This window comes from Paramacrobiotus metropolitanus, unplaced genomic scaffold (assembly GCF_019649055.1).
Source record: "Paramacrobiotus metropolitanus isolate TYO unplaced genomic scaffold, Prichtersi_v1.0 Parri_scaffold0000133, whole genome shotgun sequence".
NCBI lineage: Eukaryota > Metazoa > Tardigrada > Eutardigrada > Parachela > Macrobiotidae > Paramacrobiotus > Paramacrobiotus metropolitanus.
The window spans coordinates 244,466-272,440 of record NW_026570353.1 but is presented as its reverse complement, the minus strand read 5'-3'; the positions used below and the strand labels follow the sequence as shown (position 1 = coordinate 272,440).

Genomic DNA, 27,975 nt, shown 5'->3' with positions numbered 1-27,975 from the left:
AAGTAAATGTTACCATTTTGCATATTCAAACTGATACACAAGCTATTGATTTTTTTCCGTTAAAGGTCTTTAGAACTTTTACAAAACACTCGCCCATTTAGCAAAGCTTTCCCGATATATGCAAGTCCTTCTCAAAACAAAGACCCGTCAAAATCCAATACGAAAACATTGACCCCGGGTCACTGACGGGCAAATTACGGTAACTGTCAGCGGCTTGCCTCCGCAAACCTCCTTTGGTCTTATAAAGTAATCGAAAAGTCAAAAATGGATTTGAGTTATCTACCATCAGTATCCGCAAATAGTTAGCTAATGTCGGGTCTATGGCCCCGAGACAGCCGGTCAACGCGTAACAAAGCAACAAAATGTGCATTCGCGTAATACTAATCAAAATTATTAAGAAACGTTGTCCACGATGAGCCAGTCCTCAGTCGGTCCATAGTTTTCCAGGCGTAATGCCGTGTCAGCACTGCGCAGTTGAAAGCGCCTTGCTCATTGGTCAGTTTCGGCGGCGCCGACCGGCAGACCGTCCAGGTGTCCGTTATTGTATCGTAACACTCGATCCATTCTCCCTCCCCTTCAAATCCCCCCACAGCACACAGTTGTCCTTTCAACAGCACTAGCCCCAGGTCCGCTCGGGGAGTGTGCATGCTTTCTAATCAACAAAAAAACACAGGCAAATTTCAAACACAGAAGCGTATAACGGACCTTAGAAAGCTGCGAGCCCAACCTAGAAACCGGCGAATCCTAACAGCGAAATCTGAAAATCCCAGAATCTGTGCCAAATTTCATATTACGGCGGGCTGTCCCATTGTGGTGGTCACAGAAATTTTAAAAAGGGACACGAAGCATATTCTAGGTAGTTGCAGAAAGTAAGGTGTGTGAGTTGTACGAAGTAAGCTGCATTAGTGCGTTTACGAAAACACAAATTACACAATGCCTAGCCAACGTACTACAATCCGCTTCATACGTTTTCACACGCGGCTTTGGTGCTGCTCACTTGTGTTACATAATTATTCGCCGGTTTTAAGAATGGTCTTGTATTTCGTCTGACACTAAATCCACCGATGAGGGGCTTTGTTAGCAAATCTTAAATCCATCTAGCAAACTGCTGCAGTCAGCCAGTGGAATCAGTGTTTCTACTCACTTATAGATATAATGTGTACAGCAACAATGCGGGCATTGCCAAGGGCTGACTTACTCTTTATTTGCCATTGGTTCGTCTGCACGTTATACACTTCCACACAGTTGACAGGATGTCCATCTTCGTTGCAGCCTGCGTATCCTCCTACACGAATCACGTACAGCAGCGGCAATAAATTATCTAAAACTTCGAATGCACTGCTACGTACAGTCTACGTCTCAGCACCCGCATGAACTCACCGACAACGTAGATGTGCCCATCTGGTCCAATGCAAGCTCTTGCACAGTTGCGTGCCGTGGGCATGGGCGGCAGCTCTTCCCAAACATCCCGCGCCGGATCGTAGCAGCAGACGATATGGGACCGCGAGACCGTCTCATTGTCATGCAGCACCCCGCCGAACGTGTACAATCTGCCATCGAGGACCACGGCGGCACTTTCATTCAGCCACCGCGGCTTGATAGCCCTGGCGACCCAATGATCCTGTATGGCATCGTAACGGTGCAGCGTTTGTTCGCCCACTGCGTACACCTGATCGTGGATGACAACTATGATCAGTTCGGTGATAGGAAAGTCACCATTGCCCAGTGCTATCCAACGATCCAGCAGTGCATCGTACTTGTGAACGACCGGTGGGTTGCCACTCCATCCGTAGAGTACCGCGAAATAAACGGTGAGCCGGTCATTCTCCAACACGAACGCGGCCGGATGTTTGAAGTACGTCGGTGGGTCATCGCACGGGAAACTGGCGCAGCGGCCCGTGTACGGATCAATGCATTCAAGGCGGCCCTCGTACTCTTCCGCTTCGTTATCGTATGACACGGTAAAGATAAGGGGCTCTACAAATTACAACATAACACATATGTATGCCAATGTGAAATACGCATGGCGGACATCACCACCACCAAAGTCTCCCGAATATCACCTTTCACTACCCCCAGCCTCTCGACATCGCTGTTCTTTCATAAAGAAACCGAAGAGGCCTGTTAGGCCTAGAATATGGTGCAGTACTCTGGATAAAATTAAATAAGACAGGCCATCAAATTTAACCTACCTCAACCGTATCATACGTGAATTGTGTACGTAATACACAATACTTCAAGTAGACATAACGAAAGCACACAACGCTATCCCTAGACAAAACAAACCGTGTATTTACGCAGTGAAATGCGTATGCCATGAATTCATTGCGTATGCGGTTTATTTGATTACGCTAACTTTATCACCGGTTGCATAATATTCGAATTAAGCAAACCGCGCATCCTCGAAGCAACCCCCAAAAACAGCGACTGCTTACTTACGGCATGATTTACGCAGTTGCGTTGGGCTGTCGCCTACCCGGCGTAAATCGGCAGCGGAATCGTCGGGAAGCGCTGATAGATATTGTGAAGATAGCAACGAGACCCTTATGCGCTGCAGCAGCTGACGTCGGACCACCTCCGATGCGCGGTCAGGGGAATGGTCCAACCAACGCAGCACCGCGTCGGCCACTTGCTCTTCGTCCTCCACGTTCAGTTCGTCTGCCCCGATCAACTCACTTAGCTGCCGAAGAGTAGTAAAATTACTGGGGAAGAATAGAAGATACTAAGTGTACAAGCAATATCACAGAAGCGAAGCGATACATACTTCCGCTGCATCCATTTCTAAAAATTCCCCGGAGTGGCAAACCGTTGTGAAGTACTCTAGCGCGAAGGCTTGACATTGCTGGATCAGATCCGCGCAGTGCAGCAGCTTCGCGCCGCGCTGAATGGTCAGCCAGTTGGTCTTGTCGACACTCTGCCGCAGAAAATCTTTGCATGCCTCCACAATTTGGCCTAACTCCAACATATCCGCCGCCTGCCAGAGAAAGAGTGCGTTGCTGCCGTCTACGGACAGCTCACGAGAATACATGGAGTTGATGAGCCTGCAGATTTGCAAAAGCCAAAAGTCTACGCTGTGTATGCTGAAAGGGATCCGCAGTATTATTAGTAATGAATACGCTCAATCTCTTCGTTCGACGGTCTTCTAAAAACAACAATGGGCATCAAAAACACAGTCAACAGACAGCAGGAGCGGAAAGTCGCGGAAAATCAAGAAAACGGGAAAGTTAACGTAAAAGAAATTAAATAATGGAGGTTTCGAAAAAGCCAAAAGACCGACAACGTTGATCACTAGCCCGAACGCGACACGGATGCATATACAGATAGTGAAGATGGTGCCAACTGCCTGTGAGGCGATGGCTCCCTTGCGTCCACCTTAGTGACGCTACTGGAGTTGGGGGAGTGCTTCGTTGCACTGCGCACTGGGGATTTCCCCGTGGAATTACCGTCTGTGGCGTGTCTCTTTTCTGATTGGCTGACGGCTGCTGTTCACTGTGTTCACTATGCGCCGTGCAGTTTGTATGTGAGATATTGGGTAGACGTTAGCTGACTGAGTAGTCTGAACGTCAGTGTGTTTTGGTTCTCGATCGGAGATATTATTAAATTGTATAACGTAGTCTGGATATCGTGCGTTGCGCACTTCATCCCTTGTACGACACGCTCTACATTCCACGGAGTCCTGTCAGTCTGGGCTTCCGTCCTGGACTCTTTCACAGTCCACGGTTATATGGTAGCAGAGCCGTGAACAGACGGTTTCTGAGTTGTCATCTGTTTGGCGAACGGCCACGATCATCTGTTTGGCGAACGGCCACATCGATCTGGATCATATCGATCTTATTACACCAGTAAGGCACTGGTTTTCCTCATCTGAAGCAAGGCGCGCTCACCTATCGGATTGCCAACATCGACTGCACTGACTAGAGAGTCTCCTGTAGGAGAACTCGTCGTGCATATCCAATCAGACGGCAGAAGGCTGCGGTGCAAGAGCTCTCCTGTCGGAGAACTTGTGCTGTTTCCTCTGCTAGGCAGCGGGCACCTCTTGTTGGGGTCAAGGCTGTCGGGCACAAGAGCCGAGAAGCCACGAGTTGGCAGCACCGAATGAGGTGCCAAGAGATCAGTTAACGCGCTCCATCAAATTGGTTGTAGAGCGACCTGCTGGCAGGCTTGACAAGCCCAGCAGAAGGCTGATTAGGTCGGATAGGAAGGCGCCACAACCGTGCGGAATACGGCTGCGCGGGATCGGAGTTGGAGAAGATCATCTGGATCATCTCCACCATCTGGATCATCTTTTTGTGGGATCGGAACGGTGACAGGTAAAAAGAAACGGTTATTAATTATTGGATTGGTTGAGGCGTAAAATACGCAATTTTTATTGGTCGGTACTGAGCTGAGCTAGACGTAGGCGTAGTTTTTGCACACGGCACGCAAGTCTGGCCGTCGATCTGTGACGTCAGGCCGGTCAGAAAATTTTAACGGGTACACGTGATTGGTCAGTTAAACGAATTCTGATTGGTCGAAAATTTTAACGGAAAAAACGATCTAAAACGATCTTATAACGATCTCCCAACAGTGAAAACGATCTTTCTTCATCGGAAACAATTTATATTTAACTAAAGGAAGTTGATTTTAATTGAATTGAAGTGACCAAAAAGTGACCATCTTGGAGATCGATCATCTCGAGATCGTCAGTGATCTTGACATCAGATCAGATCGATCTAAGACGATCTCGCAACGATCTTTCATCAGTTAAAACGATCTTTCTTCATCGTAAACGATCTAAAATCAGTTAAAGGAAGCTGTTTTTAATCGAATTGAGTTGACCGAAAAGTGACCATCTCGAGATCGATCAGATCGAGATCATCAGTGACCTTTTGAGATCAGATCAGATCAGAGAGTGACCTTTACAGATGAGCTGAGATCATCTATTTCAACTGAATACGAACTCTAAACGATCTTTCCAGCAGTTTTATTGATATTAGCAGTGAACGAGATCAATTTTGAGGCAAACCCCTCGATCTTTTTATCGAAAAAGTGACCTTTAAAATCGAACTTGACCGAATCAGATCAGCTAAAAAGCGATCTCAGGGACTTAACGATCTCATTATAACGTGTGTGTGAGCAAAATCAGCAGGTGCGTCACAGTTATCCGATCACCATGGATAAAGAGATCATCGAACCGACATCTAACAGCAGTCAGGGGAGCCGTAGCTCTCACGGGTCACAGCAAGGCGCACATAACCCGTACAAAAAAGACTTGTACCCGTACTCGCGTCCAGTTGGACATGATCGAAACACTCGAGCACCGAAAGTCCCCGTGAAGAAAGATTCACGTGGGTCAAAAGCGACATATCAGAAGGCACTCGAAGCAGTGTCAGCTCAGGAGAGCTCCAGTGATGATCTGAAACGATCTCCCGCGCCTGCGGCGGGAAACAGTGAGGTGAACCAGGAGGTCACCAAAGAAGGAACGAACCCAGAAGAAGCCGCGGAGATGGATCTGACATCGCAAAAGGATACGTCAGACCAGGATAAGAAGGATAACCTGGCCAAAACCGAACTCACCGAACAGCCAAAGATCACAACAGATGATCTCAACGAACTCAGACTAGATGATCTCACACTCGGAGATGAAACAACAACCGAAGACATCTTCGAGAGTCCGATGGCATCTGATGAGATGATGTCCAATCGCGGGAACGAAGAATCGTACTTCACAGAAGACGAGATGACATTGAATATGTCATTTCAAACCGCAATGAAGGAAGCGGATCGAGCTCAAGGATTGACATCCTTCGAGGACATCCCCGAAAGTCTGATTGAAAGGAATCAGACGGGGAAGATCGTCAACGTACGATCTCCATCTCCCAACAGCCCCACTTCAAGCCTGAAACGTCGAGTCAAAGAACTCGAGATTTCGTTGGAAGAAAAAGAAGCTCAGACTATCAAGAAGAAACAGGAATATCAAAATCGGTTGGGATCTCTTGAAGCTCGTATCTATGAGTTGGAGCAACACCAGGGCGTATTAAAAAACACGGCAACGGAATGGAAAGTAAGATACGAACGCCAGAAGGAGATCGCGGAAGACAACTTGAAAATTGCGGATGATAGGGAGATGGAAGGCTACATGGCCGTAAGCGATCTCAACGAGAGTCTATCGGAGGAATCCGCCGAGCGATCTCGCCACATAGCGGAATTGAAAGATCAATGTGATGAACTGCGTAAAAAAGCAGATGAGGCTAAGGCGAAGCGAGACGAATACGCAACCAAATTAGCGGAAGCAACCAAACGATTAACAGCGGTGAACAAGGATATATTCAAGCTCAGAGAGGACCTGAAGCTGAAAGATGGGGATATTCAAACTCTCCAAAGGGAATCGGAAGATCACCAGAAACGAGCCGATGATGCTCTCAAAGTGGCACAAGACCTGAGAGAGCTCCTAGCTACTGAAGGGGGACGACTTAAAGATGAAATCAGGCAGGTCACTGAGGAGAACGCACAGCTCAAAGAAGCTGGCGAGAAGGCGGCCGAATGGGGCCAAAGATGGGAAGATGAAGCACGACGACTAGATACGAAGGTGACAAAAGTCGAAGTGGAAAGCAAAGAACATCAGGAAAAGATCCGTGAGCTGACAGATGAGAATATAAAGCTCAATACGGAAATAGTCGATATGACACAAACAGTGATGACTCACCAAGACGAAGTCACCCAATCGAGAACTCGACTGAAATCGGCAGCTGATGCGTATGCTCAACTGGAACAGCAAATGAATCAGCTAATTGACCAGATTAAAGCGAGAGAGATGGACGAAAAGGAGTTAAACGCGGAGACGATTCAGCGGCAGAATTTCGCCCATATGCTCAAGCAGGAGCGAGATCAGCTGCAAACGGAAAACGAGCAGCTTAACATCAGAATTAAACGTCTCGAAGATGAGAACAAGGGCCTAAAAGTGACAAATAAACACAGGGAAGAGCTAATTCTGCAAGCAGGAAGTGCAAAGAGAGATGCTGCCGACACGCCCCCGCCTAGCTACAGTAAGGCACAAGAAGCGGGCGGGAGCTTCCACTTCGAGATGCCGCTACGAACGGGTGGCGGCACAGTCGGTTTCAAAGCGGAAAAAGATGGGGAAACTTCGGATAAAAGAAACCCGTCGGGCAGTCACCAACACCACTCAAGCTTCGACGACCCCTCACAGTTTCAACAGCCCATTGAAACGACAGTAAAAGATGGAGCTAACCAAGACGCACGATCACCCCGACACGAACATGACGGCAGATACTTTGGGGATTATCGAAATGATCGAAACGACAGAAATGAACGATATCAACGAAACGATCGAAATGAAGATCGAGGGCAACGGGAATTTGATAGATCCATCAAGAACATGGGCCGCAAAACCGATCTTGCGACCTTTGACGGTAACCGCGATGCGGTAAGCGGTTGGATCCGGTTGGTGAGAGAAACACAACGAACATATGACATGACTGATGATCAGGTGTTGATTGATATCGCCAGCGCCGTCAGAGGACCAGCAAAGATCTGGTTCGACGGTGAAAGAGACATCGAAGAGGCCGAAGAGGAAGTTTACACAGTCACGGAATGGTTAAACAAATTTAGAGATGAATTTGGAGATCGAAACGAAGAAGTCCTTGGCTTACGTGAAGCCATGAACAGGAAATTCAGACCCGGAAAAGAGACACTTGAGCAGTTCTACCAGGCGATCATGAAATTTAAGGCTAAGAAAGCCATTACCGAATTACAAGCAGTTGCATTCCTTATCGATGGATGCAGAGTCGATAACGATCTCTATAAGGCGCTGAAAACGAAGGGGTTCAGAACGCCAACAGAGATCAAGGACTTCTTCCGATCGTGGGCAGCTGGCGAAGACAAATATAAGGTTGTCGAAGGTCAACGCAATCAACCGGATTATGTGACCATCCGCTCGGGCCAAATTGAGATGGCACAGCGACAATATGCACCCACACCGTCTCCAGCGGAATACCAGACGAGATCGCCAACTCCAACTCACAAGGAGATGACATTCATTGATAGCCAAACTGGACAACCGATTTCATACGCAATGGTCGCCGCGATACAAGCGCAGACGCAGGCAAGGCCAATGGCCCCGGCAAATGTGATGCCGACTCCCCTGAAGGGAGGGGTGCCCCAACAGCAAAGAAGGTCCAATTACGGAAATGGAAATGGAAACTGGAATGGTGGCCAACGAAATGGCAACTTCAATCGAAACCAGGGGCAGGGCAACTATCAGCCCAACAGACAAGGAAACTATCAGCAGAACCGAGGCAACTATCAGCCACGACAGGGTTCTCGAACGGAATGGAAATTTGGCCAAATTGACGGATGGATCGCCCAGGGCGTGCAGCTGTGCCAAAATTGTGGATTTGGAAACCACGACGCACAGAACTGCATGTTCGCTGGTATGCCACCGAACCGGAACCCGAACTTGTTTGCCACCCGAGAATGGGAACGGCTGCGAGCCCAAGGCGGCTGGCGCCAAGCAGTAGCGAACGGCTACGACCTGGTTGCGCGATGGGCCGCGTTCAAACAGGGGAACGGTGGCGGCGCTGGCCAGGGTAATGGAAATGGTGGCGGTGGCGGCTATAACGGCGGAGGAAGAGGTGGCTTCCGCGGAAGAGGTCGCGGCAACGGACGCGGCGGATACGGCAACCGGAACGGCGGCGGCAACGGACGCGCCGATGATAACGACGGCGGCGGCGCGAACGGCGCTGGCCAGAGAAATGAACAAGTCCAGCAGCGGCAGCAGGTGCTGGATCAGGGAAACGGCCAAGATCAGTAGGTGCCGGTGAGCCTACTGATCCTCCGCAACCGAAACCACCGGATAAAGGAGGAACGCAGAAACGGACTGCGAAAGAGATGGCTAATAAGATGCCATCATCAGTGGGCAAAGTACCACAGCCACAGAATCGGACTGTAGGCGACACGGCTAATAAGATGCCGTCACATCAGCTGAAGGAGATGGTTTATAAGATGCCATCACAAGTGGACAAAAGGCCACTTCCGCAGAATGGTACTGCGAAGTCACCACAGAATGGTACTGTGGGTGAGATGGCTCAAAAGATGCCATCACAGGTGAAGAAAGGACCACCTGCGCAGAATGGAACTGCGAAACCACAGCAGAATGGTACTGCTGATGATCAGTTGATAAATAAAGGAAAATGTAGTGCCGAAAAGCTAAAAGAACGGCGCGCTCAACGTAACGAGATCATTGGAAAGGCGAACTTGAAGAAGAAACTGGAAGAAAAAGAGACGAATGATCAGCACTCCAGATTCCGAGAGTTTCTACGTAATCAAAACGCAGAGAAGGAGATGAAAACGAAGTTTGGGAATTGTCCGGAAGATGAAGATGATACGGTACTAAAACGAAAGTGGTTAGAACAGAACGCCACAGTGGGCAGCAAAGATGAAAAACCACTTCCTATAAGGAAAGCACCAGTGAGAGATCAGAGAGCAAGTGCAGTCGCCAAAACTAACGACAAAAAGATCGTTGAAAAAGGTCAGGAAAAGGAACTGACGCTGCGAAAAGTGCAGCTTGAAGAGAGCGAACGGGCACAACAAATTTCAGATGACTCATTGGATGATGCAGTTACGCTACAGCGGAAGCAAATTTGGGGAAACCTCGTCCCAATGTTCAACGAGATGGACTATAAGAAGACACTCGTTGACCAAAACCGAAATGCTCCTCCAGCCGATAAACCGCCAAATTACGGAGAGAAAGTTCCGTTGCAGAAGCTGCCAGATGGTGGATTTTCCATGAAACGAACCGAAAGATCACGGGACTTAACCGAAGCACTACAAAAAGATGCTAATGACAAATCACCAGCTCGAACAGATGGGATGTCTTCACAAACTGATCCGACCAAACCGAATAATGAGATATCGGCGAAGGTGATCGATTGGATGACCCAAAAGGGATATGAGATGGTCACATATGAGAGATCACCAGATCAGCTCGAAGAAGATGAGCTGAAACGAGCTGACCAGATCACAGATGAGGTCATCGAGCATCTGCGTGATAAACCAGATGATGTCACGCTACAACAGACCATCTCCGAGGTGATCAAAGATCACTCGGAAGTTGCGAAGGAGCAACTAAATGAAGTTGGAAAAATCGTCAACGATGATAAAGCTGCAAAGGAAAAGGAGTGTGAGATGGGAAAAAGCTCAAAAGATGGAAAGAAGAGACAATTTTATGATATCCGAACTGATGTCCCACACAGGATCGATCATCTGAGTTCGATACTGAAGAAGAACAGCACCTTAGCGAACGGGCAGGTGCCTTCTTCAGCAGTTGATATGGATCCGGGATCTGTATCGCTTATCCCAGTTAAATGCACCGTTCGTACGCTCAAAGTACAAAATGGATCGAAACATAACTTGCCGAAAAGGATCGAAGCATATACACACGAGGTGAAAATTGGCGACATAAAGGTCTTGGCGATGTTGGATACCGGTGCGGAAACATCCCTGATCAGTCGACCGTTTTGCAAAAAGAACGGACTTCATGTTTTACCGCTTCCACCAGATCGATTGGTGCGAATTAACGGAATCAGCGGGACATCAGGCTTCAACGTAACGCGTTATTGTGTAGCACCAGTGACATTGCGGAAACGGACCAGTCAACACTCCTTCTACGTAAGACCGAAAACAGATGATGTACAAGTATTATTGGGACATGATTTCCTGGCGACAAAGTTCGTCTTGATCGATAATCATGGGGAGGAGGAAGTTGAAGATGAGCCGAAATCAGCTGTCAAAGTTCAAACCGGAAAGGTTACCGGACTTGTAAAAGCAGCTAAAACGGATCAAAAGGTTATCCCAGTACCAGAGGCACTGGGAAAGCAGATGATGAACCAACGAAGGGGAGGTTCACCTGCTCAGCTGTCGACGATCGAAAAGATGGCAGCCATCCAAAAGGAGATCTCCACCCGACTGGGGAGATCATCAGTGAAACCGAAAGAACGGGCAAACGCCGTTATCCCAGTACCAGAGGCACTGGGAACGAAAGATGAAACTCCGTTAACGATGGAGCAGATCGCTGGCATACAACAGGAAGCAACTACTGAAGCGAAACGAGCTCTTGTACCTGGCATGGAGTGGGCAAAGTCTATCCCAGTACCAGAGGCACTGGGAATAAAAGTCGCCAAAGTATGGGACGATAAGAAGTTCGAAAAGGAACTAGACGCTCCGAAAAAGATGACACAAGATGAACAGATACTCTTAAGCGATATACGAGACGGAGCGATTGAACAGCTGAGAGATCATCGAACCGAAAAACAACCGGAGATCATCGAAATCTCATCTGACAAGGATAAAGGGACACCGGATCACGGTTTTTGGAATACGGAAATCGACGACAGCAACAACCCATTCGCTTGCCTCGACAAAATGACACTGGAAGAACGTATTAGCAGTTGTCATCACGGTTACAATGAGAACCCGTGTCGAGTGCAACCTCAAGGGAGATGTGAGGAATGTCGTCGAGATGCTTGTCAAGATGATCTCAGAGATTGGCCAAGCTGCAATGCGGCAATCGAAGAGACGAAAAACCATGTCCAGAAGGAAGTGAAAAGTATTAGTAGAACAAACTCAACGTGGAATCAGCACATCGAACGCTACCATTGGCAGCGATATAAGGAATGGCTATCCTGCGTCCGGAACTTCATTATAACAAGGGGGAGATCATTGCTTCATTTGGATAACGGCGTCGACAGCTTAATTGCGAACTTAGGGAGATCGGACCCGAAAGTCAAGCATCTCCGATCGAAACTCGATCGAGAAATAAATGAAGTATTTGATGAAAGAATTATGTGGGAAAATGCTAGAACCGACTTATTCTGGGACTTTCGCGTGAATCACCTCTATAAAGGAAAAGGAACAACGATCATCTTCCCAACCGGACTCGGTAAACCAGTATATGAGCTGTTCGAAATGTTCTATAAGGCGCTGGAGAGAGGAAATGAAAAATCCTTTGAAAAATATTGGAAAAAGTTGGAAGCGGAATTCCCTCCACTGCCAGATACCGATATACTTGAACTAAAAGTATATCGAAAACGAAGAGAAGTTGAACCAGCTGGTTACCCGGTCAAGAAAAAGGTGACCTTCGCACCAGTCCCAGATGGAGCTGAATACCCTCAACGAGGAGATGATAAATGGTGCATGTACGAGATGACTCCTAACAATGAACTCCTCGCCGAAAACTTAAATGCGAACTGTGTCTTCATCGGGAATAAGAGACCCATCGGATACGAGGAGGATACAGATGAGGAGATGATCGTAACAGATGAAGAGAGATCACCAACAGCATTCGAGATCTCGCAGATGATCTCAGAAAGGGGAGCGATGTGGAAAAAGTTCCAAGAGGAGCTCGAAAGGATCTCAGCAGCGCAACAAAACCCAGTAACAGAAGCAAAAGAAGATGGAAATATACTCGATACTGGTGAGGAAGGTCCACCGGTCGGGAATCACAGATTGACGAGCTTGGAAGAGATCGACCAGCTCGGAAAAACAGTTCCAGAGGATCGGAGATCGAACTCCGATGAACAAAGGTCATCACCGAAAGTGCGAGTAACGCGCAGTCATCCGAGAATCGCAGCGAAATATGGAATCAAGGCAAAAGAAACGGGCAAACCTCTGCTCAAAAATCCGAAAACGAAAAAACTTAGCGATTCTCAGGGTGACGAAGGTGACCTTTCATCTGAGGGAGATGGAGTTGATGAGCGGCCACTTGATAAGAGCGCTGCAGCTGACGATGAGAGCAGTGACTCAGATTCAGATTGGACAAGCTCGAGTGACAACTCAACAACTTCAGAAGACTCAGGTGTAAACGATCTCACAGAACAAGAGGATCTCCTCGATCTCGACGAGGATGACGAAGTAGATGAAGAAAAGGAACAGGATATTAAAGTGAGAAGAACGAAGGTGCAAAGGATGAAATTGAACAGAGAGACGATAAGAGTCTATAGCGATCAACGGATTCTTTTAAAACCATCTGTTTGTACCCGTGTAAAAGTTAGAATGGGGAAATTCGTACCAGCTAAAGAGAAGCTGATGTTCACACCCGTCTTCCAAGTGGAAACTGATGTTCAACCGTTAGCGGGAGTGACCGATCATAGAGGAAGGCACTTTGATCTGGTCATCGCTAACCACAGCATTAAACGGCAAGTTGTAAAGAAGGGTCAGTTTCTCGGCTACGTTGAACCGTATGATCACATGGAGAACGTCCAGATTAATAGTGGCACAGTAAAGAACGTGCTTTTTGATCCCGAAGTGGATGACACAACGAAAGCCGAGCTGACAAAAATCATCGGAAATTTGAAACTCGGACCTGATCTCACACAAGCTCAGAAAAACGATGTGTATAATGCATTCTGGGAGTTCTGGAAGGTGCTTCCCACATCGAAAAAACCGTATGGCGATGTAAAAGGAATCACCCATGTGATTGACACGGGAGATGCGAAACCAGTAAAATGCAATCCCGCCAGAACGAGCTGGACAGGTCGCGAATTCATAACAAAGCACATCGAAAAGATGTTGGCACAGGACGTCATCGAGCCATCAGATGCCGATTGGAGTTTCCCAGTCGTGCTGGCTGCGAAAAAGAACGGTGACGGGACAATGGGCACAAGATTCTGCGTCAATTACATCATGCTGAATAAGTTAACGAAGAAAAACAATTATCCGTTACCGAATCCAGATGAGTTGCTAGATGCATGTGCAGGCAACAAGTATTACGGCAAAATGGATCTGCAAAGTGGATTCTGGCAGATACCAATGGATCCAGAATCGATTAATAAAACAACTTTCGTAACGCAAGACGGCATGTATCGATTTAAACGGATGCCATTTGGAGTCTGCAACGGGCCTGCAACGTTCCAACTCTGTATGGATCGTGTCTTATCCAAGGCAAAGCGAAAGGGCTGCGTCTTTGGATACATCGATGATGTCATTTTTGCTGGAAAGACCTGGGAGATTTTCCTACAGAATATGAGGAATGTCCTTCAAAGTTTGGTCGAAGCAGGCTTCACCATTAAACCGACAAAATGCGAGTTTGGAATGCGGGAGATGGGATTCCTGGGTCATATACTCAGTGAAGATGGAGTTCGAATGGATCCCGAAAAGATCACCGCAGTATCAGAATTCAAACGACCTCAGACTGAACGACAGCTGAGATCATTCCTCGGACTAGCGAATTACTATCGAAAATTCATAGCTGGATATGCGCAGCAGACCTGTCACTTATATGAGCTGCTGAGAAACGATAAACACGTGCGAAAAGACTGGACAGAAGTTCATACGAAGGAGTTTGAAAACTTGAAAAAGTTGTTATGTGAAGGCCCAGTCTTAGCGAAGTTCGATCCAGCTAAGCCAACGGTAATCGAATGCGACGCGAGCAAAGAAGGACTATCACAGTAGGAAGGACTATCACAGGAGCAAAGAAGGACTATCACAGGAGCAGTACTATCACAAGAAGGTCATCCAATTGCCTACGCGAGCCGCGTCTTACATGGAGCTGAACGGAATTACGGTGTAACTGAATGGGAGTGTCTGGCGGTCGTGTTCGCCGTCAGAAAGTTCAAATCGTACATTGATCACTCCGAGTTCACCGTACGAACGGATCATCAGGCATTAACGAATTTGATGAGATCAGAAACGAATAAAGTTGGCATGAATCCGCGACTCACGAGATGGGCGATGGCGTTACAAGGTCATCAGTTCAAAATCGAGTACAAACCGGGAAAGTACTGCGACAACGCGGATGCACTATCGAGGGCACCAATCGAAGGTCCGACATGCCACGATGAAGAATTCGATGAGATTCCGAACTTCGAAGATATAAAGAAAGAGTATGACATAAAAGAACCGGCAGTTGAAGTGTGGCAGCTGTTCGTACAGATGGTCGACGAACGAGAGAAGCGGATAAAAGATGATCCGGCTACGGCGAATGAGCCGGCGGAATCAACGATCAACGTTAACCGTGTACGAGCCCTAACTGAATGCCCGATCAAACTGCTGAGATTCCCTAAAAAGAAGGATAACCGACACAAACCGTTACCGCGATGCAAAGTCATCACGGACTGGAACGATCTCAGCACCGCAACTGTTCGCATCGTCAACCTGCAAGGAGATGAGGAAGAAGAAGATGACTCGAACTTGCAGCTCCGAAATAAGCTGCTGAAAGATCCTCACCTTGCAATGATCATCGATGAACTCGAACATTTAGCAAACGCCCAAACGAGATCGAAGTTCGAAGTTCATTACCAGTTGTGAAATGGAATTTTGTACCGAATAAAAGATAACAAAGGGAGATTAGAAAGGTCATATGTCGTACCACTGTCCATGAGACGAGCGATCATCCATGCGCTGCACGATGAGAAAGCGGCAGGTCATCTTGGATATGAAAAGACGCTAGCAGCGATAAGACTGCGCTATTATTGGGACAGAATGAGTACGGACGTTAAGAACTATATACTCGCATGTCAGGGATGTCAGTTCACTAAGACACCGAGGAAATGCCCACCAGGAAAGTTGCAAGAGATCAAAGTGGGACATCCTTTCTTCCGAGTATATGCTGATCTTAAAGGACCCCTATTGCCAACGAAGAAACGCGGATACAAGTATATCGCGGTGTTCATCGACCAGCTGACGAAGTATGTGATAGCAGTACCGATGAAGACGGCTACAGCGAAGGAATTTGCCAAAGTCTTCGTAAAACATGTGATATTGGTACATGGAGCACCGCATATCTTACATACGGATCGTGGAAGACACTTCACAGCGGAAGTTCTATCGAAAGTCACCAACGTGTTTAAGATTAAACACACGTTCGGGACGGCATATCACCCTGAAGGCCAGGGCCAAGTCGAACGGCAGATGCAGATCATTGGAGATGGACTGGCACAGTATATGAAAGCGGGAAACGAGCGGAAATTCAACAAATATCTCCCGTATGTGGTATCAGGGATGAATAGAGTGATACATGCCACAACCGGCTACTCGGCATATTTCATGCTACATGGAAGAGAGATGACTATGCCAGAGGATGTGGTGACAAAAACGAACTTACCAGATGATTATGGTACTCCAGACGAATGGGTGGAGACCATGAAAAGGAATTTGATATTCGCTGAGGAAGTTGCCAGATGTTGCAACATAAAAGATGCATATGAGAAGAATGCAGAGATTTATAACAAGAAGAAATCGGAACCGAATTTCAAAATCGGCGACTTCGTACTTATCCGACTTCCTAAAGATACGAAACAAGGGAAAAAGGAAGTTCAATCGGATTTCAAGAAGAAGTACGATAAGGTTTGGAAAATTCTCAGCTTTCCGCGACCGAATGAGGTCGAAGTCATCGAAATGAACCCGATAAAGGAAGCCGACTTGAAAGTCGTTTCCATCGATCGATTAAAGCCATGGCATCCACCTTTAACGGAAGAACGAGAGGACAATGAAGGAATATCAGAGCGCGAACTACGATCTGCTACCAATGGTGCTGACATAGCCGAGCGCGTTTCTCTTAAACCACGCTCAATGCTACTCGAACCATCGGATATAACAGAGATGAAGAAAAAGAAACGAGGAAGATCGAAGAAACAGGATAAGGACTTCGAAACGGCAGTCACTATCAAGTTGAGTGAACAGGCCGGGGACTTAACAGAAGCAGACGGAGTAACAGAGCGAGCTCCGCAAAAAAACTCCGACCGATATGCTGGGTCTTTTTCCGAATCATGCACTGCTACCAATGTTAATAATCAGCAGAAAGATGCTGAACTAGCAGATCGTGCTTTTCCAGAAGACCTGATTCAACAGTCTTCTTTCAAACCACGCTCTGCTGCTACCGATAGGCAACAGCAGCTCGAAGCAGTGAGAGCGACAGCTGCACAGTTGGCAAGCGATATCGCCGCTGCTATCGAGCAAAGGAAGGTCAAAAAGACCAAGTCGAAACCCACTCCTACGGAATTCCTAACGCGACAAGGAGCTGATGAAGATGCTGCCGATACGGGACTCCTTGATCGGATAACTAAAGGGCGCAAAAACACAAAATAATACTAAAAAAGGGCGTTATGATGCATGCACAGGAGTTGGGGAGGTGTAAAAGTTAACCGTTGTAAACTGGCTAACGGATATTGTTTCATTGTTATAGCAGGTAATAAAAGTTAATGGAAAGGTTGGAACGGCAAAATTCAGAGAATTCCGACTCGGAAAGCATCGGAAATCCGTTAAAAGCATCAACGCCGATAAGAATGGAAGGCGATCGTAGCCAAGGCACTTATTACGGAAATGAGTCCACATCGTCTGCAGGAATGGCGCAGAACGAACCGGGACAGGGAGATCAAACGGTCTACGCGGCCGGCGTCCAGGCATACTATCCGTATCAGGACCCTACGAATTATCAGAGTACACAGAATTGGTTGACCTACGGCCATCCGGCCGGACCAACTCAATATCCGGTACAAAACGACCCATTTCAACTGTTTCCCGGAACACAGACTCCACCGATGTATGGATCTGTGCAAATGCCGATGGGACCACCGCCAGTACCCAATTTTCCGACCGGACATGGCGGATTTGGCCGGATGCCATCCACACCTGTGCGACATGGGGGGTTTGGCGGAATGTCAGCGTCGCCTATCCGGCATCACGGATTCGGAGGCCCAATGTCAGCACCAGTTCGACATAGCGGGGCAATTGGCGGATCGCCGCCAGGATCGGTGCGCGGCGGAAGGGCGCCAGCACCATCTTTTCCATCACTGTTTCCTGAACAGAGTGAGACACCACCTATGAGAGGAAATCAACCGTTTAACAGATTTAACAGACGATCTCCGAACCAAAGAGGCGGAAGATCGCGACATGGGAATCGTAATTCACCTCGTCCACGAGGAATGTTGCCCCCATTAGGCCCACAGTTGGAGAGGATGACAATAAGTCCTCCAGGTTCACCCTCCAGATATGTACCACGATTGGCGGTGAACGTGAGTGAAGATGATGATCGGCTCAACATGATTATAGGAGCGGAGGAAGAGCTCACCGCAGATGATCAGAGGGCTATCCATAACTTTAACCGTCTGTGTCGGGACTTCTATCGGATGCACGAAAGGGTGAACGATGAGCAACTCCTCTACGGATACATGATAGAGCAGATGGCCGTAACGATTCGGGACACATAGTGCTTAAGGATCGGAAAAAGAAAGTTCAGGAAGCACGGACAGACCTCGGAATCAGAGTTGCCACGATGAAAACATATCACCAAGCGCTAATAAACAGGCCGTGGCCAGAAATGATTGAAAAGATTCTGAGATGGATCGAAAAATTTCCCGAAGAAGTTGCACAGCCCGAGCCCATCGTAGCCGGCCCATCACAGATGCAACCTGCGACGAGCGGCGCACCTAAACCTGGCACATCAACTGCGAAGCCAGTTGAAGAGATGACAGATGCGGACTTAAAAGAACAGAAGAAACGAACTGACGAAGCTATCGAGCAGAGAGCGAGATCACGAGAAAGCTCAACGGCAGATTCATCTCGTGGTAGCGTCAAACGGAACAGATCGCAGACGACAAGTCCTAAATCGACGGAGAAGGGACATCAGACTAAAAAGTCGACGGCGAGTAAGGAACCGCCGAAAGAAAAAGAGATGCCGGTACCAGTGAAGCCCACGGCGAGTAAGGAACCGCCGAAGGTGCAGGAAAAGTCCGTAGTACCAGTGAAGTCCACGGCAAACAAGGAACCGCCGAAGACACAAGAGACATCGGTAGTTCCGGTGAAACCCTCGATGAGTAAGGAACCATCGAAGGAGCAGCAAATTGCTGTACCAGCAGGGAAGAGCTTGACTCAACTACCACCACCACCGGCAAGAACTCCGATGATCATACCGCAAGTTAGGGCATATATGGTGACATATTCGAGATCAGAAGAAGTTCCGAATAGGGTTACTGCCCAGATTATCGATAAAGCCACAAACGAGGAGATTCCCTCATATCATTCGAGTACACCGACGGAAATCAGAAACCAAATTACCAAACAGTCGAGAGATGAGGTGCAGGGGGCGCTACTCAAGATTGAACGGGAAGAAGATCGTGCAAACCCACGAATCCTTATTCGGATGTTAAGACAGCTGATCACGCCACTAGCAGTGAAAGAGAAGGCATGGATCTGTATACGAGTGGGAACGCATGACGACCACTTTGCGTACATGTACGCAACCGATGGAGAGATGCTGGCAGTTGAACGAAATCGGCTGAAAGGGGGGATCGAGTCACATGGTCAGAGGATGCCGAAAGAGGCATATGACACGACTTACTTGTACCAGGAAATGACCTGTCGAGTCTTCAAATTGGGACTCCACTGTACGGTCGGATTGCCCATCGTGATGATCGCCGGAATTGTCGATCCTATATCAGGAGATCCCGTCCCATTCGCACCTTGGTTTATATCGAAAGAAGAGAGGGAATATGCTATTATGGAAAATGAAAAAGCACTGGCGAATCTGCACAACATGTTACCTGAGGACAAGAAAAAAGATGTTGAAGCTAACAGAAATGGAATTCTGAATATTATGAGTCATCGAGCTGCCAAAGATGAAGCCTATGTCAGAGTGACAGTTACATATACTGAAGATGGCCAACTTCGTACGAGATTCTACACACCACATTACCAGTTGGTTTACGAGATGGAGACTCCGAAGAAGCATCTAACGGTAGCAGCCGAAATCCACGAAACTTATGTCCAATCAAAACAGGCAGAGGAGGAAGGTCTTGCCGGTGAAGGTGAAGATGAAGACGAACAGATGGAAGCCGAAAATGCTCCTCAGATGGAAGATGAACCAGTTGATGAAATTAACCCGAGACGATCGATGCAACGAGCGATCGCGATCATCCAGGGAGCAGATCACGAGGCTTGCAATGATGTGAATGTGATAGATGTCACCCACCTGCGGAATCTGAAGAAGAGGAGGAAGAGGAAGAGGACGGAGAAGAGGATGATGACGAAACGGTTCAAGAAGACTCGGAAGAGGATGAACCGGCACCGAGATCGTCAAAAGACACATCAAAATCGAAATCGTCTAAAGACGTATCGAAAACAAGTTCATCTAAAACTGACACAAAGTCAAAGAAATCCGAGAAATCAGACGAAGGGACTGATAAACCCGGAAAGACGGGAACGGAAAAGTCAACAGGGAAATCTCAGAAAGATCAGAAACAAAAAGGGGAGAAAAGGAAGGACCAATCCCCATCTGATGATGAAGAGATCGGGAGCGAGGAATCAGAAGAGGATGATGAAGTCCTCGAAATCGATGAGAGCTTGAGATCGTCGACGACCACACCGAAAAAGGGTGTTATACAATCAGCAACATCGCCAGAAGAAAAGAAACCGAAATCGATCGCGATAAAGAGGGCGATCAATATGGGAGAGATTATGGCAGCGTCGACTCAAAAAGAACGTAGAGAGAAAGTACAGAAGGAAAAAGGGAAACGTGATACATCCCGCGAGTCGACAGCATCAGAGGCAAGTCGTCCGAGTACATCGACAGTTGCTTTGAAGTCGAAACCCAGCATCCCAGTTCGCGCTACGAGGAGTATGACAACGGAGCCGAAGGTGGCCCCGAACAGTCTGGAAGCGACATTGGAAAAACAGAAACAAGCAGCCTTGGAGAAACAGAAGAAAAGCGCCAAGAAGAAGAGTACTAAGAAGAAGTCTAAACCCGCGGCAGTCCGACGCGTTGATGAAGTCGGATTGGCAAATTACACCAGAAGACAGGGGAATAGCGATTTGGAATATTCGGAACCAGAAGATAATGTACCCTTTCCCGACTTCGAGGAATTAGGAGACGATAACGATATCCTAACGGAGGATGATCTGTATGAGGCTGGTAAATTTGCCATGCGAACAATACGCACACGAGGTGATACCTCAGTGACAGTCCGGTTTCGACAGCGTGTTAAGGAATGGCTGAATAAACAGAACAGACGTCTAACCCCATCGAAGTTGGACACGATAATCGATTACATCCTGAATTCGGGTCAATTGATCAAGAAACACCTGGATTGGCGTTGCAAATCGAAGTTAATCAGGACTAAAGGAATCGATAAAAAGCTATTCGAAAAGTCCGCTGATAAGAGACGACAGATTGAATCGGCCATTGCAGGTCTAAGGAGTCCTGTAGGATCTACTCGACACCGTATTAGCCAATACATGAATGGTTTATGGCACGGCGGAATGGGTAGGATCGATGAGATCGAAGCGGGCAATGAGACGATGTTGACACAGATGCTTCAGGAGGGTAAACTACTCACCGCCAACGCTTACGAAGGGTCTCCGATCAGATATACCATGTTGGGGTTTATACCGGAAGATATACATGATTATTGCAACTTCTCGTCTAGCGAAGTCATGGAAAAACTTCCAATTCCTCAACGAAACGACCCGGAAACTCCCATGCTGAATGTGATCTTACAGAAGGGAGATCAAAAGCGAGCTGCCAGAGAAAAGATCGCGGCAGATAAGTTGGAGAAATCGCTAACACCGAGTGGCATCATGGGATTAGACTATGAATCGGATAATGAACCAGAACAAGATGCACCCACAACGTCGGGACAAGCAGCTACGACGAGCCAACAGTCACATGGATAAGCTGACGGCACAAACCGAAGCGGAGTTGGAAGAAATGCGCCGTCGTCGACAACAGGCATCGCTGTTGCCAACATCGAAGCAGGCAAAGACTAGCGGCGGCAAATCGAAAACTGATTTAACTTCCCAAGAAGAGGGAGTGGCAGCCGAAGAAGCATCGAAAGATGATGAGACGGACTCAGCTCCCACCCAGAAAAGCGAACCGAAATCAACTAAGTCATCCTCAAGTTCAATCCCGAAACTCTCGATCGATGAAAAGGAATCAGCGTCAGAAGATCGCGACTACATGCTTGGGATTCCATTGGATAATCAGAACCACGCTTGGTGCGAACTGAAACGCATCTTGGCGAGAGAGCCATTCCAGACGATGACTCAAAAGGATCTTAGAGCGACAATCTGCGCCAACCGAGTCTTGAAACTATCTGGTGTGAGCTTTGACAGGATGACCAAGAGGGCCTACAAAGAAGGAAAGTTGGGCTTTTGTTACTCGGACTCTAACAGATGGTCATATTACCTGCCACAAACAACACTTCATCCACGACTGAAGATGGAATTGAAGTTTTGGAAAATCGCCATTACCGACGCGGCAATGCCGAGACTTGGCGGGTCGATGGGAGTTACATGGGACGATTTATCAAATTTCTTCGCTGTGAACTATGAGCTGGGAACTTACAACATTGAAAGAGATCGTGATGTGATCAGACAAGCAGTGGAAAGTCTCCTCGATGATAACCTTCTTGAGATTAAGAACAAGCGTATCTTCTCAAAACCCGGAGAGCTTCCAGAAGATACTCCAGAGAAGGAGATTGTGGACTCAGCCAACATTTCGGCATCTCAGGAAGTTGTCTTGGAATCGCAACAGTCGACATCGGCCGAGCCCGCAGCCGGCGATGCTCAAATGAAACCACCAGAAACTGGGGATACGGTGTCAGCAGCGACTGAGACAGTAGAGTCAGCTGACACATCAGCAAAAGAGTGAACGCGAGATGCGTGATATGCGGTCAGGAAGGTCCACCGCATATCACAGATGAAACAGCATCATTCCAGTTTAACGAAAGTGAAAAGTTGAAATAACCGAGATGAAAAACGTTGAAACAGATGGTTGAGATGACTTAGCGAATGTGCTAAAACGAGATGAGAAGATGAGATAATCACATCAGTTAAAACAGGCGAATGAGCTTAGAACTGATAACATGGAAAGGTCACCATGTCACAGTGTTAAAAATGTCATTAGGAGCTAGGAAGGTCTCAGCTCAGTACGGAAATAGCCTAACTTAGGCGTAAAGGATGATAAAGAATGATCGGGAGATGGTTACGAGATGATATTTTGACACGTCTTACCATTGCAGATTAAAAACGAAGATGGCGGAAAAAGGTCCGACCAAGTCGAACACTCAAGCGGCGGCACCGGCGGTGAGAAGTCAAGCAGCACCAGCAGCAGCCGCGAGTAACCAAGCCCGATCTACAACCGGAAAAAATCAAGCAGCACCGACATCCACGCGAAGTCAGGTGGTGCCGTCCACAAGTCAGGCAACACCTGTGCCTCAAGGCAGTCAAACGGCAGCTGCGAAGAGTCAAACTGGAACCACACCCGCGAAGAATCAAGTCGCACCTACGAATGTGCGAAGTCAACCAGCACCCCCGCGATCTCAAATTGCGACCGCACCTGCCGCAAACCAGCCAAAACCGTGGATTGATCCGTTTACGGGCTATAACTCTAAATGTCCGGACTGTATCAGAAACAACAAGGTTGAAAAAGGAGATTATCCTTGCTGGTTTTGCATCTTTAAAGAACCGAATCGAACTCTGGTGGCATATAACGAGGCCATCCGCGGAAATAAAGATGTTTTCCGAGCCATAACATCAGCAGAGGCATGGAAGACAGTTCCACCACGAGAAAAGATGCTGATCGAAGATCGATATCGACAAGCGATCAAGAATGGCGAGATCGGCTGGGACGCTACATACGAACCTCCACAAGATGATTTATGCGACGCCTTCCGCAAAAAGTTTGAGGCGGATCAAGCAAAGATGATGGAGGAGAAACGACAGAAGGATCTGGAAGACAGTAGAAAACGTGCCGAACAACGGGCAGCCCAGGATTACCGAGAAAGGTCGGTGCAGGGCAAAGCTCCTATTCCTGTGGCGCAATTGAATGCAGCCGAAGCGGAGGTTAGAGTGAAGGCCATTCTCCTCCAGATCGATGAATTAATTAAGGAACCGTCAAAGATCCGCGCAAGTACATTCGAACTCCTCCTACGAGAGAAAATGAGATTGGAAAGAGGCGAACCGCTTAAACCCGATACTAAGATGCTCATCGAAAAGATGACCGAGGAGGTTCGAAAGACACATGAAATGGAACGGGATGTTATGAAAGCATTTCAAAGTTTTCGGCGCGATGAAGGTTTCCAACGGCCTCGATCACCAGTGCGAAGGGAACATCAGAGATCACGAGAGTATTCACATGAACGAAATTACGACTCTCGCAATGAAAGGTCAAGAGAACGCTCCCGCGAAAGAACTCGTGACTATCATAACGAAAGAGATGATAGATCACGTTCGCGCGATCATGATTACCGAGGCGGCAGATCATGGGTGCGACACGGAGATCAAGTGATCGAAACCAGCGCACATCGTCGCCATCAACCCACTGACAAACGACGAGATGAACCGCGTCAAGATGAAACGCGTCGAGATGAACCTCGTCAACAGATACCGATGGGAGTTGGTTTCTGTCATCCGAAAGTCGGAGGGTTCACACCGGAACGACGAGAAGGAACCTTAACGGGACCCGCCAGAAGCCGTAGTCCATATGATAAGGGATGGCAGGATGATATGAATTACTTCGCAGGTTTCCCGATCAACCATAAACGAACTTCGAGTGGGGAACGTGATGATACTCCACCGAAACAGCCGAAAGTTAAATCAGTGGTCCACATGGTAGAACCATTGGTTGTAACGATGGATGATGATGAACCGATGGAATTATCATCAGAAAGTATCGTTCACAAACGGAACGTAGTATTAGACCGCGATCTTGAACCATCGACATCGGCGCGACGTGAGCAGGAAGGCCCTCACGAATCGCAAAAGGAACCGGAAAACCGATATCAGCCTGAACGCCACCGTCAACAGGAGCGACCTGATCGACGACGTGAAGATGGTCGTCAGAGAGATCACTCTCGCTTTGATAATTCACGTCGGAGGCTGATTAGCAAAATGTATGATATGGACGACATCGAAACTCAGCGAGCTGAAATCTGTCGCTACTTCGGATTGGAAATCGAATCGGAGCAGTCAGTGATGATACATGCGCAGCTCCATAACCTTCGTGAATTTTTACGGGACTCTAATTACGAAACAAATCTCAGAGAGAGTAACCTCGGTCGCCTGGAGATCACCACCGAATCTGCGATGGTGTGTTACACACCAATCCGACAATGTGGCTTACCGAGTCTCCTCGACTTGAGCTTATGGGAAGTCCCATTGGATACAATCGACAATACGGGACTTACACAGTTCCGCTACCAAGAAATTAAGGAGCGAAGTCTATATGTGGCACAATTTGTGCTACGTAACGTGAATCCGGCATTCAAGGTACTTGCGGCACGAGCAGCCATTGGACTGACGGTTGACCCTACCGACTACAAATCGCGAGTTTTCGGTCAGAAGGTCTTTGCTGCGAGATTGGGCCATTTTCCGACACAGAATCAGCTGTTTTCGGACTTTACGAAGGGGAAAGTTCCGTCTGTGTATCGGGAAAAAGTTGCTAAACTAGGAATGCCGTCGAGACATCAGGAAATCGCACGTAAAGCGAAAGATGGATTGGCGATCTGCAAAAAGCGATTTGACGATTGTAACCTTCATGAAATACACGAAGCACAGTACCAGGAAAGAATTACTCGAATCCGAGATACTATGGACACGCCGTATATCGAGCCGCAAGATCGAGTCCATGAATATATCGAGGATCACCTGGTATGGAAGGGACCGAAGCAACCGACATCGGCACAAGTTCCGAATACACCGGGCAGACGAGCTGCTCGAAACCAGAACATCCGAAACCAGTACGAGGATGCCCGACAACGGTTGGCCGAAGATCCTCAGAATCGAAACTTGCAACGTGAAGAAAATGAGGCACGACACCGTTTGGACGCGATCAAACGTTCGCGACAAGGGAAAGGTCGTGGTCCGCGTCATATCGTCTTACGAGTTCAAGCGGAAGAGGACGTACCGGCTGGATCAGCTGCACCAGTTGATCGGACTTCTGACAGAAATCAGCCGGGTCCAACGCGAAAACGTCCACCGCGCGACAACGACGATGGAGATGGGTCGAACGAGATGATGGATCAGTAAAAAACCGATCTGATAGGAGTTGCTACGGCTTATGTCGGCATCCCTATATATCGACTCATCTTAGTTAAGAGTAGCTACGGTACACTTGGCCGGCTCTCTAAATAAGGCAGAAGAGATGGATTGTGCGACGAGATGACTTTTACTAGGGAGGCAAGCTGAATGAGCTTGAAGCTGAAAAACGGCTAAGTTCCTCCATGACATATGCTGAATGAATTGTACCAGATGATGTCGCACATCCATGATCAGAAGGATGATCTCACTAGGGAGGAAGCGAACTTCGCTTGTCTATATGATGTCCCTCCATGACTTAACCGGATCTCATTATAAAGTCGTACAATTGATACGCACCTATTCCAAAGCTGAAGCAGTATTCCTAAGACGTACATTCGATACGCACCTTATTCCTACAAAGCTGATGTGATGAAAGTCGCACGAGGATGCGCAAGAGATGCTCAAGCGGAGCGAAGTTGCTCAAAATGGAGCGGAATGGGCCAAAGAGATGTGGAAAACGGTGGACAGGACCAGTGACCTACGCGAGTCAATGGAGGATCCTAGTCTACATGTTTCATTTAACTGCTTCTGTTGATCTGTTATAACTGTTGATCTGTTTATATGGAATAGTATTTTTATACAGATCTCTTTAATTCACATTGTGCATTTGGAATTATGTGATAAGAAGGAATAGAGAGAATTTGATGTTGTTTTTGTTTACGAGCGCGCGCACAGACCACCGATCGGAGCGAGATGGAATGGAATTAGCTTCGACGGAGCTCAGCCTCCCACCCAGAGGCATGTGAGGCGATGGCTCCCTTGCGTCCACCTTAGTGACGCTACTGGAGTTGGGGGAGTGCTTCGTTGCACTGCGCACTGGGGATTTCCCCGTGGAATTACCGTCTGTGGCGTGTCTCTTTTCTGATTGGCTGACGGCTGCTGTTCACTGTGTTCACTATGCGCCGTGCAGTTTGTATGTGAGATATTGGGTAGACGTTAGCTGACTGAGTAGTCTGAACGTCAGTGTGTTTTGGTTCTCGATCGGAGATATTATTAAATTGTATAACGTAGTCTGGATATCGTGCGTTGCGCATTTCATCCCTTGTACGACACGTTCTACATTCCACGGAGTCCTGTCAGTCTGGGCTTCCGTCCTGGACTCTTTCACAGTCCACGGTTATATGCCATTGAGTAGCAGCTGGGACACGTTCAGGATGTTACAGACAGCAGAGACCCACGGAGCCAAGATAGAAGACGAGCATGCAAGAATCATGCAAATTAATTAACTTCACCGAATCAGTCAATTAGTAAATCGTTTAGCCACGCGCACTCACTGCTCCAAGATGTCGTGGGGAATACTTTTTAGCTGGATGTGATTCTGTGTGGACTCCTGCATGGGCGAGCGCAGCATACAGCGGAACCAGCCACTGCACGCCATCAAAACTATCCGGTGGCAGGCGATCCACTGCACCGGCCGAGACGGATCATCCGCGCCCCGCACCGACACGTCGCAGAAATCGTGGCGGGTGTGCCGCAGTCCTTCGACCAGCTGCGCGTCATCCAGTTTTATCAGTGCTGTCTCATCTTGACGAAGGCGTTTTCGAGGATGAGAACAATTAGCCCCAGTCTCTGACATGTCGAGCGTAAACTTACTGATCCCTCAGGCAGCCGGCTGAAGTAAAAGTAATAAACCGTTACAACTTACAGTTTGTTTGTTTGTTTGTTTAGTCAGCTTAACGTCTACAATTATCAGGTGATAACCTGCACGAGGGTGCAGACTAACATACAAGATTAGCTGCCACAGTAAAGGACAGCTACGCACAAAATTCTTTGAAATATCGCATTCACAAATAATATATACGTACTTTATACAATTACATACAACTGTGAGGAGAGAAGCGGCTCATGTACAGCGACAAAGTCTTTCAAGGATTTTCAACACTTTGCGCCGTGGTGCAGTGGTAGTACCAC

The 27,975-nt window shown here is 47.7% G+C and overlaps 1 protein-coding gene across 1 annotated transcript; it reads right to left on the bottom strand.

Annotated features, from left to right (window-relative positions):
- Positions 1-37: 37 nt before the first annotated feature.
- LOC129598975 (kelch-like protein 12) lies at positions 38-27,640 on the bottom strand. The gene is made up of 6 exons (XM_055497071.1): positions 27,339-27,640; positions 2,765-3,041; positions 2,440-2,680; positions 1,381-1,977; positions 1,199-1,285; positions 38-652 (listed from the first exon to the last, which is right to left on the bottom strand). Exons 1-6 carry the CDS (start codon positions 27,638-27,640, stop codon positions 381-383), a joined length of 1,776 nt encoding a protein of 591 aa, XP_055353046.1. The 3' UTR covers positions 38-380.
- Between the last annotated feature and the right edge of the window lie 335 nt (positions 27,641-27,975).